Source organism: Theropithecus gelada, chromosome 11 (assembly GCF_003255815.1).
Source record: "Theropithecus gelada isolate Dixy chromosome 11, Tgel_1.0, whole genome shotgun sequence".
Classification (NCBI taxonomy): Eukaryota; Metazoa; Chordata; class Mammalia; order Primates; family Cercopithecidae; genus Theropithecus; species Theropithecus gelada.
Genome location: NC_037679.1, coordinates 60,500,152 through 60,518,766, shown reverse-complemented (window position 1 = coordinate 60,518,766; position 18,615 = coordinate 60,500,152). Strand labels below are relative to the sequence as shown.

At 39.0% G+C, this 18,615-nt stretch overlaps 1 protein-coding gene across 1 annotated transcript in view; it reads right to left on the bottom strand.

Annotated features, from left to right (window-relative positions):
* UTP20 (UTP20, small subunit processome component) overlaps positions 1 to 18,615 on the bottom strand; it is a 109,074-nt gene that overhangs the window by 65,957 nt on the left and 24,502 nt on the right. Inside the window, exons 16-25 of the mRNA XM_025403576.1 lie at positions 17,141 to 17,291; positions 16,448 to 16,510; positions 15,199 to 15,357; positions 13,693 to 13,769; positions 11,738 to 11,817; positions 11,269 to 11,509; positions 6,250 to 6,435; positions 4,290 to 4,380; positions 2,706 to 2,791; positions 2,013 to 2,138 (exon numbers count right to left, since the gene is read on the bottom strand). Coding sequence (XP_025259361.1) covers positions 2,013 to 2,138; positions 2,706 to 2,791; positions 4,290 to 4,380; positions 6,250 to 6,435; positions 11,269 to 11,509; positions 11,738 to 11,817; positions 13,693 to 13,769; positions 15,199 to 15,357; positions 16,448 to 16,510; positions 17,141 to 17,291 — 1,260 coding nt within the window. The remainder of the gene's footprint in view (positions 1 to 2,012; positions 2,139 to 2,705; positions 2,792 to 4,289; positions 4,381 to 6,249; positions 6,436 to 11,268; positions 11,510 to 11,737; positions 11,818 to 13,692; positions 13,770 to 15,198; positions 15,358 to 16,447; positions 16,511 to 17,140; positions 17,292 to 18,615) is intronic.

The following is an 18,615-nucleotide window of genomic DNA, read 5'->3' as shown; positions in this document are numbered from 1 at the left end:
GGATTACAGGCACGTGCCACCACACCCAGCTAATTTTGGTATTTTTAGTAAAGACGGGGTTTCACCATGTTGGTGTTATTTCATTTCATACATGAAAATAAATTCCAGATGAATAAAATAATCAAATTAAAACAAACAGAATGAGAAGAAAACAGAGAGGAATATCATTTACCTGCTTTTAGAAAATACAAGTTGTCAGACATTTAAAAAAAAAAAAAATTCATGAGAAAATAAACACAAATGACCCATCATCTTTTAAAACAATTCATCTTCACTAGTAAATCTAAAATATGTGAAGGCATACAACATGATATCCTTTATCACCAACAAATTAGCAAGAATTAAAACAATCAAAAAATAATAACAAACAACAGCCTAGTGTTGGAATGGTGTGAAACAGGCATTCTACTGCCGGTAGGAATATAAAGTGGTTCAAACTTGTGGTTGAAAAGAAGTAGTTCTGAACAACAATTTGGTAATAGACACCAAAAAGTTCAAAAATCTTCATCAATTTTCCTATCAAGAATCTATTCTAATCCATCAATCAAATAAGATTTATAGGTATTCAATGTAAGATTTTCTATTTTGAAAAAAACAAAATAAACAACAAAAACTACAGACAGGCAAAATGCTCGACACAAGTAAATGATGGCTTGTCTATATGATGAAGAATCACATTTTGAAACATTTCATGATCTAAGAGAATTCTTGTAAAATATTAAGTGAAAAAAGGTTATAAAACATTTTATAAAATATAAGATGATTTCTGCTATTTTTGTTTCTGTAATCCACCAATAATTGTAATTTTGTATATTCACTGACTCAAATATTTTTATGTCTATTATAGTAAAGTTCTTAAAGCTCGCTATAAATGGAATCTTGATGCTGGCTACAAATGGAACTAAAGAGAGCCATTAGACAAGTACTAGCAGAGTCTCCAGAGCACAACTGAACCAGCTCCTATTAAGGAAACAGAAGCCCAGTGGATCTAAAAAACTTTCCCTATCTGATAGAACTACACAGTACAGGGTTGGAACAAAAGCAAACCTCTGTTAAATCCCAATCCCATGATCTTTCCAATTCCTATCATTCCAGAGCTGGTGAGATGAAAGATTTAAGCTTCATTTTTCTTTATACCCAGCGTATATAAACTTTGTATTATTTATGGATCATCTTTGTGCTCTACCATTTATAATTAACAGAATAATAACATCATTAAATATCACATGATATTTGGAAAATGGAGTGAATTATTTCTACTGTATCTCAACAGTAAAATTTAGGAAAATATTAAATTCAATTTTAATATTATTATTACAATACTATGGTAAGAGCTTTCTTTATATTAGGGGCCATGTGTGGTGGCTCACGAATGTAATCCCAGCACTTTGGGAGGCAGAGGCGGGTGGATCACCTGAGATCAGGAGTTTGAAACCAGCCTGGCCAACATGGTGAAACTCTTTCTCTACTAAAAATACAAAAATTAGCCAGGCATGGTGGAGCACGCTTGTGATCCCAGCTACTCAGGAGGGTGAGGCACAAGAATAGCTTGAACCTGAGAGGGTGGAGGTTGCAGTAAGCTGAGATCACACCACTGCACTCCAGCCTGGGTGACAGAGTGAGACTCCCTCTAAAATAAATAAATAAATAAATAAAGATCTTTATGTTAGGAACAAAAATTAGTCTCTATAACAATTTGACTTCTCCCAAAAGTACATTTCAAAAAAAAAGCAGCTGGCCGTGATGGCTCACACTTGTAATCCTAGCACATTGGGAGGCCAAGGTGGGAGCATCACTTGAGCCTGAGAAGTCAAGGCTGCAATGAGCTGTGATCATGCCACTACACTCCAGCCTGGGTGACAGAGCAAGACCCCATCTCCAAAGAAAATGCAATCAAAGGAAAATATAAAATGAAATATTCTAGTACAATTGTTGAAAGAACCATAATACTACACTCACAATTGTGTTTGTTATTAACTTTTTAAAAATCAGTGTTTAAACAGCATAAATACCTCATCAGAATAGGAAATAGATCTGCTCGGTGGGCTGTTTTCACTACAGTATTATCTTCTGAAATGCTAAAATGCACTATCTCTTCCTTAAAGCTTCTGTCTTCGAGCAACCTTTGTAAGTTTTCCCTTTAAAAACAGAGAATAGCACACATCACCATTTTATCAACAGTGCTTTTGAATAATGAAAGAGTGAAATATGTACACAGAGTAATAACTAAAATAAGGTATATAGTACATATTATGGTTGATATCCATAAAGGAAAATCCTAAAAAAAACCTCCTAAAATGACAGATTTTCACATTTCAAAAGGTATAATGGATTAGAGAAGATTAGATTCTGTCCATAACTCAGCTGTTCAAAAAAGCATGATACAAAAAGCTTTCTTCAGTTCTTAGAGTGACTTTGATTCTCTAAGTAACCACCAAGATTTTATGGCATTATATTAATAAGAAGAGGAAAATGACATAATATTTACAACACATTTTAAAAATTAACATTCTCTATTTTAGTACCTATGGAGAACAACCCAACAAATATACTACTCGTTTTCATTTCTTGCTTGGAAATATGATGACCTCAGAAAAAAGGGAAATTTCCTAGGCCTTTAAGAAATTATTCTAGAAGAAGCTCTTATGCAGAAATATAAAAATCAGCCAAAGAGATAGCAGTTCTTTCAGCTTCAAGCAACTTACCTGTAAGGGAGGATATGAGGATGTTTATATGTCATTATGCAATCCAAGGTTATTTTTTGCACCATTTGATCTTGGTGTAACAACAACTAAGAACAATATTTTATAGAATTAATGAAGTCATACATACATATACCATAGGACAGCAATTTACTTGTGGTTATTTGCTAAATGAGATCTGCTAAATTCTAAAGTTTTAGACAAGACCCAAACCTGATTGCTAACAACAGCTTCACATTTTCCTGGAAGTAAAAAAAGATGAACAGAATATGTGCAAATTAAAAAATGGAAACAAAACTCTCTGACACCTGCATCCCACAGTCATACCCTGGGGTCTACCAGTTTTTGGGTGAGGCCAATCCTCTCTCTCTCTCTTTTTTTTCTTTTCCGAGACTCTGTTGCCCAGGCTGGAGTGCAGTGATGCGATCTCAACTCACTGCAACCTCCACCTCCTGGGTTCAAGCAATTCTCTTGCCTCAGCCTCTTGAGAAGCTGGAACCACAGGCGCCCATGACCACACCTGGCTAATTTTTTGTGTTTTTGGTACAGATGCGGTTTCACCATGTTGCCCAGGCTGATCTCGAACTCCTGGGCTCAGGTGATCTGCCCGCCTTGGCCTCCCAAGTGCTGGGATTACAGACATGAGCATCTGTGTCCAGGCTGGTGAGGCCAATTCTCTATGTGAATCTGGATTTAAGCCAACCAGGCTGGTCATGTACTAAGGAAAATCTCTTATCCTATGAAGGTAATGATAGTCAATAAGATGCCAAGAAAAACATCCAAATGAAAAAAGAATCTGTTTCCCCAGATGGCTTAGAATGACATCCAATGCTTACTTCATTTCTGACATTAATTAATTAATTAATTAATTTTTTTTTGAGATGAAGTCTCGCTCTGTTGCCCAGGCTGGAGTGCAGTGGCGTGGTCTCGGCTCACTGCAAGCTCCACCTCCCAGGTTCATGCCATTCTCCTGCCTTAGCCTCCCAAGTCGCTGGGACTACAGGCGCCCGCCAACAAGCCTGGCTAATTTTTTGTATGTTTAGTAGAGACGGGGTTTCATCGTGTCAGCCAGGATGGTCTCCATCTCCTGACCTCCCAAAGTGCTGCGATTATAGGCATGAGCCACAGTGCCCGGCCCAACATTAATTTTTTTCTGCAAGCTTATCTGAAATTCAGGGCCACATAATTATGACTGCAATGGACTATAACAGATCCTGAAATCCCAGTCCTTTATGAAGTCTCACTAAACTAGAAGGGAAAAGTAGTCACTTGTTTTTTTGTATAAACCCTACTCCCTTCTAAGAGCTAATTTCCACGATATAATTCATGGTTTGCTATTCTCACTGTTAACACAGCCAGTCAATGTTTAGTCACCCAAAATGCTTTCAAAATCAGCTACATAAGTGCTAAAATTGTTTCTCAAGATAACAGAAAATATGTCTATTAATTTAAAAAAAAAGCCTTTAATACTTAAAATGTAGACATAGGCCCTATTCAGCAATTATTGAAAATCTAAGCTACTCTGACAAAGAAAATGATAGGAAAAGTTCACAAAGAATTATAGTGCCAAGAGTTTATTTTACTGACCTGAAGATATAACTCATATAATTTGGATTCCAGATATAAGGCCCGTGGATTTGAAAATTTAGAGAAAACTTGCAAATGAGCAATTAATTGCCTAAACAAAAACAAAACAGAGTGTTACAGATTTAAAGAATTGACATCATTTTCTTAAACTGACATTATCTACAATTTTATTCTGAATAGAACTTCAAACACCCTGCCTATAGTTTCACTATTATACAAACAAGACTTAGTTATTTACATTTAGGAAATTATTCTCCAGAAATCTCATATTTCGGGCAGTCCTGTCCCTAAAATTCAGGTTCTCCACACCAAAAAAATCATTCAGTGTATGCTCAGAATGGTTTAAATTGAACAAAAATTAGAAAGTAACCAAAATAGTAAAATATTCCAAAATTGAACTCAGATGATTTTTGGAATTATTCCTCGTCTAGGTTCTACGTAGCAGACAAAAAGTAGTAGAATATATTCTCCCTCACTTTCACATAATGTAAATACAGATGTCAGGCAACAGAGGTCCAGGTTTAGGCAACCAATGGCTCTTGCTCACCAGAAGGAAGAAGAAATATATCTGAGTATTTTCAGACTGTGGTTGACCATGGGTAACTGAAATCGTGGGAAGTGAAACCACGGATAAGGGGAGTGTATTGTATAGTGACATGAAGGCTGGCAGTAATCTTTCCTGCCCCTGTGCTTCATATGCTATTTCTGTTAGTGGACAAGACCTTCTTTGTTCTAGCTGTCTGGCAAACTTTCATCTTTCAGCATTAGAGGGCCTTCCCTGGGTCTTTCTTTTTTTCAAGATGGAGTCTCGATCTGTGGCCCAGGCTGGAGTGCAGTGGCACAACCTCAGCTCACAGCAACCTCTGCCTCCTGGGTTCAAGTGATTCTCCTGCCTCAGCCTCCCGAGTAGCTGGGATTACAGGCGTGCAAAACCACGCCTGGCTAATTTTTATATTTTTAGTAGAGAAAGGGTTTTACCATGTTGGCCAGGCTGTTCTCAAACTCCTAACCTCAAGTGATCTACCCACCTTGGCCTCCCAAAGTACTGGGATTACAAGCATGAGCCAACACGCCTGGAATTCCTTACTGCGCTCCAATACCTTCTTTATAAATATTTCTCCTATAAAAATATTTCACCCAGGCAGGATTGACTTACTCTTGCATTGCAGTGGCTCTGTACAATTCATCCCTGCACGCCAGCACTTAGCAAAGGGTACTCAATACAGTTGTTGAATGCATGAACTAATAAATGGCTCGAGGGAAATACGCAACAAATGGGCATATCAGATTGAGATCTAAAGTGTTAAAATAACATTTGCGCCAATCCAGGAGACCTGAGACAGTCAATTCAATCATCAACTAAGCTGAAGTAACTTCTAAAAGCATGATCACTTCTTCTTCTAGGTTTCTAACAATTTAGGTAAAAGAACAACTAAGAGAATAAGAAAGAGAGTATAACAACAGCATGAGAAAAAAGTAATCAGTAGGAGACAAGTTAAAAGGCAGAGAAAAGTGCTAACAGGATGGTGGGAAGGTAGGTGGAAGGAAAAAAAAATGTGCTAACATGATTATTTATAAGAAAAAGGATGTTCCATTACATGGTCCCCTAGGATGCAAACACAATACCCTCATGCTGGGAAAGTGAACGACAAAGGTCAAAAGAATATCCAAACACTCCAGGTCCCAAAGTTCTCATCTATAAAAAGGAGCTACAATTAGATGACTCTCAAAAGTCCCCCAAACTAACATTATGTGGTTAACCAAGAAAAAACTAATAATAAGTAACCAACCAAAAAACTTGGAAGACTGACAGTTTTAGGCTGTTAAAGAAAATCCCAGGAAGATGTAGTGCTTATGTAAATAATTATCTGAGTAGTTGATTTTGTATAAAACCATAGAGACCTCTTCCTGTTCCTCCTAGAACTGTGGATCTGTGATCTTTCAGCAACGGTGAACTTACTTTGCTGCGGCTCTTCTTGTCTTTTTCTTCTGTGAGGATTCATCCTGGAGCACTGTCTCTTCCTCCAACTCTTCATCATCTCCTGCGGCAGGTTCCTCTTCGATTTCCTCTGCCACCATCCCTTTGCCTTTTCTCCGCAGATCCTGAGTCGGAGCAACTTGCAGATCTGCTGGGTAATACTCATTGCTACCGTGGAAAGAAAGTCACAGGAGACTGATAAAGAATGCACACCAATCTGAAAGGTCCTGATTCTGCTCATGAGAGATGTCCACAGCTCACAGATTCACACACTGAAGAGACATCAGTGGCACCTTAGTCAAGCTTCCACAATATTACTCTTTTTTTTAATTTGGCCCTTCTTTAGTATGCTATTTGACAAGCCAATCACTAACTGTAGAAGATAGCCCATTCCACTGTTATACTATTGAAAATATTTGAAATGTCTATTTCGGACTAAGTGGAAATCAGCCTCCCTGTCTCTGGAACCATCACTGGGGGATGAGGGGTTAGGGATGTATGATATTAAATGATTAAAGTATAGCATTAGGACTGTGCTGGTCACTTTCCATCAGATACATTCTACTTTGCCAAAGTTCTCTTGAAAGTATCATAGCATCACAAAATTTAGTCCTCTAGGTATGGATTGATAAGACAGACGGAACTACCATCTCCAGAAATTTTTTGAGCAGCCACAACATGACAAAGATTGAAACTGAATGTACATGTAATGAAAATCAATGAGTCTTTATGTTTTATCTCTTCTTAGCTTGTGCAGCTAAGCTTAATACAGTATTCACTTTGTTCTTATTAAATTTCGTCCTTCATTTTTAGTCCAATGTTGCAATTAATGAATATTATCTTGAAGTCTGTCATTTAATGTATTAGTTTGTGTCACTTTCATTCACTCATCCAAACAATTAACCTTTTGTTGTCTATTGAATGCAGGGCACTGGGCTAAAGATGCTAGGAAACTGATTGGATGGCCTTTCAAGTCCTCACTCAAAAACACACTGATAAAATAGGATAGCACCCTACCAACCCTCCTAAAAGAAACTCTAGCTTAGCCCAAGTTAACCTCCAGATCAATAACATTAAACTACAATCTGAGGGCTGGGACACTATGGTACTGGGTATTTTCATCTAGCAGAATCTAGCACTTAATAAATCAAAAACTGGATGAATGAAAAAAGTAAAGTTTCTGCAAGTTACAAACTACGCCATCATCCACTTAATAACATACCTATTACCCGTGCAACATTTAATCAACCATATATTACATTCTGTAACCTTTATCTCCATGAACAGCATGTTCACTCTTTCATCTATTAAATAAAACAATTCACATAAAGCATCTATCAGAGGGCCCAGCACACAGTAAGTACTCACTAAATATAACCTTTTATTAGCATGCTGTTGCTATTGTCAGTCATTTGTTCTTGTTCCTGGTTTGGTTCATCTCAGAGAATGTTTACAAGGGATTCACAAATTAGTTGAAACATATTTAGAAATATAAATTGCTAGCCAAAAAATAAAAAGCCTATAATATACTTCAAAGTCATAATTCAAGGTGAAATTTGGGTTTTTCATTAGTTCAGATCATCTATAAATGTATTATTTACAGGTAATCCATGCCCACCAGTATTAATTTAAACATTTCTTAGAATTGTGTATCTTTAGTCTCTAAATATTTCTAAACTCAGAGACCCACTCCCTGTTACAGGCTCCTGTTTCTACCTCTACCCCACAGCATCTGGTACCGTTAGAGTAAGATCTTATCCTTAAGTTATGGGGTAAACTAATTCTTTAGGGAAAAACTTGGAAAATTAACACGGTATGAAGTTTATATGCTACTAATACCACAAATGCCAGCTGGCATATGTACAGCCCTTGTAATTCAAAAAACTGATAAACGTTATTTTATATAACCCTCAAAACAAAGCAAAAAAAGCTAAACATCATTCTTATTCTATAAATTTATGCCCAAAGAATTATTTGAAAAAGAGAAAATCATTGCTCTTCTGCCACTATATCTACTGACCTGCTACATCTTTGCTTGTGTCTTGCCAGAATGAATTATTCATGCAAACCTTTGAATTTATGCACTGTATCCATCTCCTCTTACCTATTTGAAGACATGATTCTAGCCTTTTATTTTTGTTTTAGATGGAATCTCACTCTGTCACCCAAGCTGGAATGCAGTGGCACGATCTCAGCTCACTGCAACCTTCGCCTCCTGGGTTCAAGCGATTCTTCTGCCTCAGCCTCCCAAGTAGCTGGGACTACAGGTGCAGGCCACCAGGCCTGGCTAATTTTTGTATTTTTGGTAGAGACAGGGTTTCATCATATTGGCCAGGCTGGTCTTGAACTCCTGACCTTGTGATCTGCCCACCTCGACCTCCCAAAGTGCTGGGATTACAGGTGTGAGCCACCGCGCCTGGCTGGTTCTAGCCCTTTTATCCTTTCTTGCATTACCAATTTTCCCCTCCCATCTGGATCATTTGCACTGGTATCACATACATACACACTGTTAACTCTTTTTCTGGGAGCAGAGACAAAGTCTCATTCTGTCTCTGTTGCCCAGGCTGGAGTGCCGTGGCACAATCTCAGCTCACTGCAACCTCTGCCTCCAGGTTCAAGTGATTCTCCTGCCTCAGCCTCCCAAGTAGCTGGGACTTAAGGCACACACCACCATGCCCAGCTAATTTTTGTATTTTTAGTAGAGACAGGATTTCACCAGGCTGGTCTTGAACTCCTGATCTCATGTGTTCTGCCCACCTAGGCCTCTCAAAGTGCTGCGATTACAAGTGTGAGCCACTGTGCCCAGCCAACACTGTCTTAATCTCAACAACAACAGCTCCCTCTCTGCCCCCACATTTCCCTCCACCTACATCCCTATTCTGCTTCTTTTTCACTACAAAAACTTGCTGTTTTCATTTTTCTTTTCCTCTTTCTTGAGGTTTTTTGTTTTTTTTTTTTTGAGATGGAGTCTCGCTGTGTCACCCAGGCTGGAGTGCAGTGGCGTGATCTCAGCTCACTGCAAGCTCCGCCTCCCGGGTTCACGCCATTCTCCCGCCTCAGCCTCCCGAATAGCTGGGACTACAGGCACCCGCCACCACGCCTGGCTAATTTTTTGTATTTTTAGTAGAGACGGGGTTTCACCGTGTTAGCCAGGATGGTCTCAATCTCCTGACCTCATGATCCACCTGCCTAGGCCTCCCAAAGTGCTGAGATTACAGGCATGATGAGCCACTGTGCCTGGCCCAGCTTATTTTAATCAGGCTGTCATCCCTATCAGATTAATCAAAACAACTCATTAAGGTCACCTTCATGTGGGTCACTCTAAGGTCACTCCAAAGCCAGTGGTCACTTTATTCCTCAACTGATTAATTTCTCAGACACATGTGAGTCAACTGATTACGGCCACCTTTAGTCTCTTCACTTGGTTTCCAGGATACTAGGTGGTCTTTCTTCTTCTATCACTCTTTCCTGGCCTCCTATGCTGGTTCCTTATCTCCCAACTTCGAAATATTGGTATCAGTCCCCGAAAGTCTTTTCTCTCTACAGTTATGCTCTAGATGACTTTATTCCCCTATCTGATCTTTAATACCATCCATATATTGATAATTTCCAATTTGTTATCTCCAGATCAAACCTTTCCCTTGAGGTTTGAACTTCTAAATTAAATGCTTTCCACATGACAACTCTACTTGGTTATTTATTCAGTGTCCCAAACTTAAAACACCTAAAAATGAACTTTTAATTCTCCCTGACAAACTTGCAACTCCTGCATTCCTCCCATCTCAGTAAATGGGAACTTTCCTCTAGTTGCTCAGGCCAAAGCCTTAGGGAACATCCTTGATTCTGTCCCTCCCCCATTCCTTCCCTCCCTCCTTCCTGTCCCACTCCCCACCACACACATCCATCCCACATCTGCGGCAAATCTCACAGGCTGATCTAGTTGCAACCTTTCATAAATGTATCTTATCGAATTGAAATCATTCAAAAAAGACCCATCTTCACTGCTATAACTTTGGTTAAGTTGCCATCACTTCTTGCCTGGACTTGTAATCTCCTCATGACCGGTCTCTCTACTCTACCAATGTCATTCTACAGTCTATTCTCAACACAGCAGCCATAAAAATCCTTAAGAAAACTTAGGTCAGGTCAGCTTTCTGCTTAAACCTCCAAATGGCTTCTCATTCCACCGAAAGTAAGAGCCAAAGTCCTTCCTTTCACTTAAAGGCCTACACACTTTCGTGTCCTGCTGACTTTCTGCCCTTATCTCCAACCATGTCCTCCCTGGAGTACTCTGCTAGAACCACTCAGATCTTGCTGTTCTCTGAACAAGCCAGGCATGTTGTGGTTTATGGCCTGCTTGACCTAACCCTACAGCATTTTCCCAGGAAACTACTATAGTAAAACATGCTTTTTATGTATTACTTAGTAATGTGCTGCACACCACACCCCTCATCTTTAATTTTAATACAATCAGACTCTCACATAGCATATCCAGTCGAAACAAAACAACGCTCCAGAAAACTCTTGTTATTCCTCAGCATCATAGGCAGAAACACCAAGAGGCCCCAAGCAGTGTTGGTGCTGGGTCACTGGAAAATATCCTCAAGCCCCAGGCAGGCAATAAAGTAATGAATAACAGGGCAAGAAACAATAAGGCGTTTCTACATGAATCAAAGTCAATGTGGCCCTTCTTATACTGTAACCTGGATGTTTTTATTAATACCATTGGTGTGCTGGTTAAATTGTGATTCAGATCAAAATTAAATGGTGAACTAAATTGGTTTAGTCGTTATCTGATAGAGCCAGTGATTTATAGCTGCGCCAATGATTTGAAAATGTGACAGATGTATAAATAACTCAGCCTAATGGATGATTGGAAGCAGAAAGAAAAAAGACAAAAAACAAAAAAACAAGAACTCAACCCATTTTGGGAGGTTAATGCTTCTCACGTTCTCTTCTTCATGCCCCACCAGGGACATATTCTTAGAAGAGGAAACTTACTTGATAAATCTCAAGAAAAGCGGGGAAAGCTCCCTGGACCGTGGCTCTACTCTTTCCGGGAATTTTGTCAGAGCTCTCCAGAGCAGGAATCTGAAGTTGGTGTGGTCAAGTCTTTCCCGACAGTCAGTTTTCAATGCTAACTGCTCATGATAAAGAGCTCCAACATCTCCTTCCTGGGTCTGCTCCCAACTTTCATCTCCAATGGACTTCTCATCTGTCATATCATTCTGTAGTTCTTTCTCTGCAAGAAAGTTGTCAAAACCACCAGACAAATATCAACATTTATCTTAAGTATTTCCTCAAGAGAGGGTATTTCTTTCTCTATAATGTAAGGAAACAATGTCACTCCCAAAAGTTATCAAGATAATATATGTTTCATCTCTGTTTTCCAATTTCCTGAGTAATTAAGCAGTAAAAACAAAACAGTTAACCATTTTTCTTTGCAGCCTCCTCACAACCCCTTACATACCAGCATGTGTAGCTGCTTTTTCTAGATGCTCATAGTAGACTTTCCAAAATTGCTTATTTTCCATTTCGTGTGCATGAGAACTATGGAAAAAAAAAAAAAATCACAAAACAAAAAGTGTGGAACGGTCATTTTAAGATTGCTCACGGGAAAAAAAAAAAAAGAGTGAAAGGATATAACTAAAATGTTAATTAGGTTATCCCTCAGTGTGGAGTCCTAAACACCTTTTGCACTTTTCTATATATTTCAAAATGCCTGCACTGAGCACAAATTATTTTTATAGTCATAAAGCACTAAAGAGTATTTTTAAAAATATAAGTAGATCCTTAAGAGAAAATAATTTTTAAAGGCACACTTTTAAAACTGGGGCATGGGGCATGAATAAGATCCATTAAGAGAAGAAGGAGCCCTCTGGAGAGAAAAGTCAGTTTGTTCAAAACTAACTTAAAAATAGTGAGTTTCCCTCCACCAAATTTAAATATACTTATTAACACAAAGGCAGAATAAACATTTACTAACTACATGAAACATACTTTTCAGAACTTAAAAGGAGACATTAGATTGATCACATAAAGTGCTTATGTAGTTTGATATCCTAGCAACAATACTCTCGAATATTCTGTCACTAATTTTCTAAGAGTATGCATAAACTTTATACGTGACATGAACTGTGTATGTTGCAGACTGACTCTACTCAGAAAAGAAACCAACAGGTATGTTGTTGTTTCTGTCCTTCCAAACAGAAAGAGGTACCCAACAGGAAGACAGCCCAGCCACTAGGGAGAATGCCTCATGACATTCAGTAATTGAAGAACCAACGCTGTTGACAGTGTGCTACTGGTAACATGTATGTCAAGTTCTCTCTTCTGAAAGTATAATAAACAAAATAATGAAGCTGATGTTGGGAGAATCTTGCTTTTGGCACATTGGTTTTGATGGCTTTGAAGGGTAGTAAAAGGTAGACAAAGTGTAGGAAAACGTAGACAAGGGTAGTAAAGGTAGACAAATTGGTTTCAAATTGTAAAGGGATTGGTCTATAAATGTTAATTCTCTTATTCTGTCAAATAAGAATAACTAATCGTTGGGGTTTTGAAAGGCCTCACATGATATATTTCCAATCTGATAAAAAAGTAAGTGTGTATTATCTGAAGACAAATGTCTGAAGACAGATTTCTATACATGAGCCATAATGAGTATTTTCTTTTCTTTTTTTTTTCTTTTTTTTTGAGACAGAGTTTTGCTCGTTGCCCAGACTGGAGTGCAATGGCGCAATCTCGGTTCACCGCAACCTCCACCTCCCGGGTTCAAGCGATTCTCCTGTCTCAGCCTTCCGAGTCACTAGCATTACAGGCATGCGCCACCATGCCTGGCTAATTTTGTATTTTTAGTAGAGATGGGGTTTCTCCATGTTGGTCAGGCTGGCCTCGAACTCCCAACCTCAGGTGATCTGCCTGCCTTAGCCTCCCAAAGTGCTGGGATTACAGGCATGAGCCACCGCACTCGGCCTATAACGTATTTTCTACGTGACCACTGAAGGCTTTTTGGGGCTAAAGGGATTTTGGATGCTAGACAGCAAGGTTTTGAAAAAGTCTTTATTTTTAAAGTATGGCTCAGTGACTCAATATATAGAAATAAAATTATGCAACTATTATACTTCCCTGCTGTAACAAATTTTAAGAACACAAAAGTATCATAAAAAGCAAAAAGAGAAACTCCTCCAAAGTTATTTCAACACACACAGAGACACACATACAACAATGGAACTACTGAAGATGTGGCATCAGAGAGAATTCTTCATGTTTATTTTTAATTCACCTTGTCTCACAAAGGATTTAAAGTACTGTAAATACCATATATACCCATTCATTCAAATCATACCTAGGAGGAGTATAATCTGGGCCCCATCATTCTGCAGTAATTAAAGTATAATAGTTTCATCCCATTTAACCCACGTTTACCTTATGAGTTCAATAACAGGATCCCAGAGTGCACTGAAATTAATATATAGCATGCCTAACAAATAACGAAGCGGCACCTGCAATTACAGGAGACTAGTTTAATAGTGGGTAATGAAATACAATACAGAAGTACTGAAATGCAAACATCCCAAGTTGGACAACCTGAGGTTTGGAAAGAAGCCTATGCGATAAGAAAAAAAGTTGCAGGCACCAATCCAAAATTCATTGTATACTAATTTTCCTCTTCTCCCCAAAATGTCACTCACTATTTAAAATATAAAGAATTGCTGCAGCAAATACAGTATTCAAATTCACTCCAGGTGTTCATTCATTTAAATGTACAGATTTGACTAATGATTAAATTCCCTTCTAACAAATCTTGCTGTCGCCAGATTAAGACAAAACTTCAACAGTAGTCAGTAATGCACACATGCCAAAGAACGCAAGGAAACATGCTGTGAATGACTGAGGCTTTGCAAGTTCAGTAAGTCCAAAGTTTCCCAGTCACCTTTTGGAATAAGGGTCATTATTACTAGGGAGTAATGTGCTAGGGAGGCACCATCCAGACTGGTGGTTTTATTATTTAGGGGTGTGGTGTTTGTATATATTCTAGCAGCAGTCTTTTTTCCAAATGAAACAGAAGATCCTAATACATAAAACAGGTAAGAGAAGAACTGCTCTGACTGAAGGGAGAATGCCTCCTTTTGGCCTTACTCCCAAAGGGGTCTGCGATGTATCTTCAAGGGTCACGGAATGAAAACCCTGATATAAAACACAGAAGACTGGGCCGGGTGTGGTGGCTCACGCCTGTAATCCCAGCACTTTGAGAGGCTGAGGAGGGCGGATCACGAGGTCAGGAGATCGAAATCATCCTGGCTAACGCGGTGAAACCCCGTCTCTACTAAAAATACAAAAAAATTAGCTGGGTGTAGTGGCGGGCACCTCTAGTTCCAGTGACTCGGGAGCTGAGGCAGGAGAATGGTGTGAACCTGGGAGGCGGAGCTTGCAGTGAGCAGAGATTGTGTCACTGCACTCCAGCCTGGGTTACAGAGCAAGACTCTGTCTCAAAAGAAAAAAAACAAAAAACAAAAACAAAAATACATAGAGGGCTGATGTTCTGCAGCAGCAAAAAAATCTAGTGAAGAACAGGCTTTAAACCTGACATTGAGTCCTCCTGTTGCCACTACCTACCTACCTACCTACCTACCTACCTACCTACCTATCTGCATTACTCAGGTTCAATGAGCCCCTGCTTACTCATTCCTAAAAAGGTACTAACATGACCAGGTACGGTGGCTCACACCTGAAACAGAGAATACTAAATTATTCCTACTACTGAAAAAGCTGGCAGAGCTATTTAACTCAAAGCATCTAAGAGAACTGGGGATTTCCCTTATTATTTTTAAATTATTATTATTATTTTGGTGACTACTTGGTATGCTTCCCAAAATAGGATTTAAAGCATGAATTAAAAAGGAAAAAAAAAAAAAAGGACACTATTTTTACCTCCTGTAACGGCCCATCAGGGACAGCAGCCTGCACCACATCATGTCTTAGTTTTCTTAAATGAAGAAGCTTCTCTCTATAATCATTCACAGTTGCTGGAACAAGTTCTGCCTGGCGTAATATAGCAAAGACAGACTGCCGTTCTGAGAGCCCATCATCCTGAATAACCAGAGAAAACCATGGAGAAGACCAGTCAGTATTTTGATTTTCCAAAACGAACATTAAATGTGACCGAAGGTCTAAAAACAGAAAAACTGGAATATGTGATTTTTAATGAAATAAGCAACACTTTTGTTTTGGTAAATGATTCTTTTCTCCCCATACCATTTCCTTCTTGGTAGATAATTTAGTGTGTAGTGCATAAATGACAACTAAAAAACAGGAAAATCATTCTCAAGTCACTCAAATTGATTGGCAACATTTGTTGAAATAAAAACATATACATGCTTTCGCTTCACAAATTTACTCCTAGTAAACTGCATTATGGAACTATTTCCCTACAGAAACATTTCTGTGTAAGGATGTTCACTGTAGTATTGTTTGAAACCCTAAAAAACTGCAAAACCCACCTAACCATCCATCAACAAGCAAATGGCTAAATAAGACATTTTCAATTGTGGAGTAGTATTCAAACTTCAAAAGGAATGAGATAAGACACTGGCTGGGTACAGTGGCTCACACCTGTAATCCCAGCACTTTGGGAGGATGAGGTGGGCAGATCACTTGAGGTCTGGAGTTCGAGACCAGCCTTGCCAACATGGCAAAACTCCATCTCTACTAACAACACAAAAATTAGCCAGGCGTAGTGGCAGGCACCTATAATCCCAGCTACTTGGAAGGCTGAGCCAGGAGGATCGCTTGAGCCGGGGAGGCAGAGACTGCAGTGAGCCAAAATCACGCACTGCATTCCAGCCTAGATGACAGAGTGAGACCCCGTAAAAAGAAAAGAAATGAGGTATGAGGTAGATATAGAGGTAATCATATGGAAAAACCCCGTGATATCATTTGTTTAAATTATGTGTATGTGTGTATTCAAAAAGTCTGAAAGAATATTCACCAATTAACGGTGGATTTCCAGTGGTGACTTTATGGGTAGACAGGAGTAAGAGTTACCAAAAAAAAAAAAAAAACAATTTTTATGATAAATATATAGTGTGTTAATTTTCTGCAAAGGTATCATTTTGGAAACTACAATAATATGTAAAACCACATTTTTTTTTAAACCTATCCACTCAAACAGTTAAAGTACCTCTATTAATTCCGGAAGCTGGACATCAAAATGATTTAGGATCCTTATTGTCAAAAGTCGAATCTGGAGAAAGTAAAAGGTATCTTTCAAATTCCAAAGTTTAAGCATAAAAATAAACTGATTCACAGCAAGATTTAAGTTTTATACTATTAAAAAAAAAATACCATTTGACCAGAGTAATACGTGCCTATTCTAGCCCTTATTTCATATTCAACACCAACCAACACCTAGTTAAAATAGTACATGGAACAATTAGTAGTTTCTTTGAACTATGACACTATAACCGTGTCTGTAAATAAGTACAAAGAAGTTGATTAAGCTGACGATTCAATTAAAGTTAGTGATTTTTATTCCTAAGTAATGTACAATATTCAGGTATTTCTGCATACCTAAATGAGCAGGAGAACCACCTAGAAGACTTAAAAAAAAAAAAACTATGTTGATTTTTCAATTCTACCCTAGCCCTACTGAATTGGAATCTCTGAGGGTAGGGACCCAGAATTTGTATTTTTATTAATCTCTCTAACTAATCCTACTGCAATCAGTTTGCAGGCCAACATTTAAGAATCATTGCTTTAAACAGAAATCATTCCACAGCAACACTTTCTAACTAAGATGCTCTGAAAATCACTGCAGTCCATATAGAAACAGGAGAAGAGAGACTGCGGACACACTACCGCAAAACACCATTACCTTGGATACACCAGTTGAAATGTTTGCTTGTAACTTGGGAAATAATTCCATTAAAGCCTCCTGGGAAAGTGGCCCTTTGCAGCCACACAAGGATAATCTCTGATAATAGAGATCAGCCAACAGCAACACAGATGGCTCCAGAGGAAAGGTTCTGCAACGAGACGTTCATTAGACCCAAACTGCACCATATGACCCAGAGTATCTAGACTATAGTATAAGCCACAGAAAATGATCACTGATGAAGAAAATGTAAAAGGTAACAGGCAAAAGTCTCGTGTGGACATTTGGCTCACTTCATAGATGAAGAATGTGAGGCCTAGCAATAATGAGTGACGTATGCAAGGACACACAGCTGGTTGCAGGCAGAGGAGGGAGTAGCATATGCTAGACTCCAATGTTGCCTCTTCAATCCACATAGTTGTAAATCACAGCCATATGATATATATAATATATATATATAGTCTTTGTTAAAATATATATATATGTAATATTTATTAAGTGTTTGTCATGTGCCAGGCACCAAGCCAATGAGGAAAGTAGTAGAGACAAGTGGTCTGACACACGAGCTCTGGGGTAGGGCAGCCCAGGGTTGAATCTAGCCCCATCACTCATGAGCGGTGTAACCTCAGGCAAGTTGCTTAACCTCTTAGTATCATCCTTATGCAACAAATATTCACTGAATACCTACTATGTACTATGACTTTTCTAGATACTGTAGATAGAGCAGTTAACAAAAGACAAAGTTCTTTTCTTGGAACTTATATTCTAGTAGGTGAAAGTAGCCAATAAATAAGTACTATGACAGTGATGAGTGACATGAAGAAAAGTAAACCAGGGGAAAAAGGCTTGACAAAGACTGCATGCAGGGAGTTTTGGGGAGATGGTGTGGGGCTGAAGAGAAGCACCATTTGATACAGGGGTGCTCCTAAAAGGAGGAGACCGAAGGAAGTGAAAAAGTGAGCTAAAAGGGTATCTGAAGGAAAAGCATTCTAGGCAGAGGGAACTGCAATGCCAACTGTGAGGTGTGCTTGTCTGCAGCAACATCGAGGAGACCATCTCAGCTGGAATTGAGCTAAGGAAGAGTGCCTGAGGATGTCAGAAGTAGCCAGGGGTTAGCTCATACAGAGCCCCCAGGAACATGATGAGGACGCTGGATTTTATACAGAGTGAGATGGGATGCCTCTCGAGCAAGGTTTCTCTACAGTAGCACTACCAACATTTTGGGCCAGAGAACTCTTTGTGGTGGAGGGCGGTGCTGCCCACTGCAGGGGGCTCAGCAGCATCCCTGGCCTCCACCCACTAGATGCCAGTAACAGTGCTCTTTCCCCCCACTGTGACAGCCAGAAAGTCTCCAGGGTTGCTCCCAGTTGAGAAGCACTGTATTAGAGGGTGGGGAGCAAAAGAGTGGCATGTCCTACACTTAGAAGCAGCAGGGCAAGAGCGGAAGAAAGGAGACTCATCAGGAGTTCAGACCA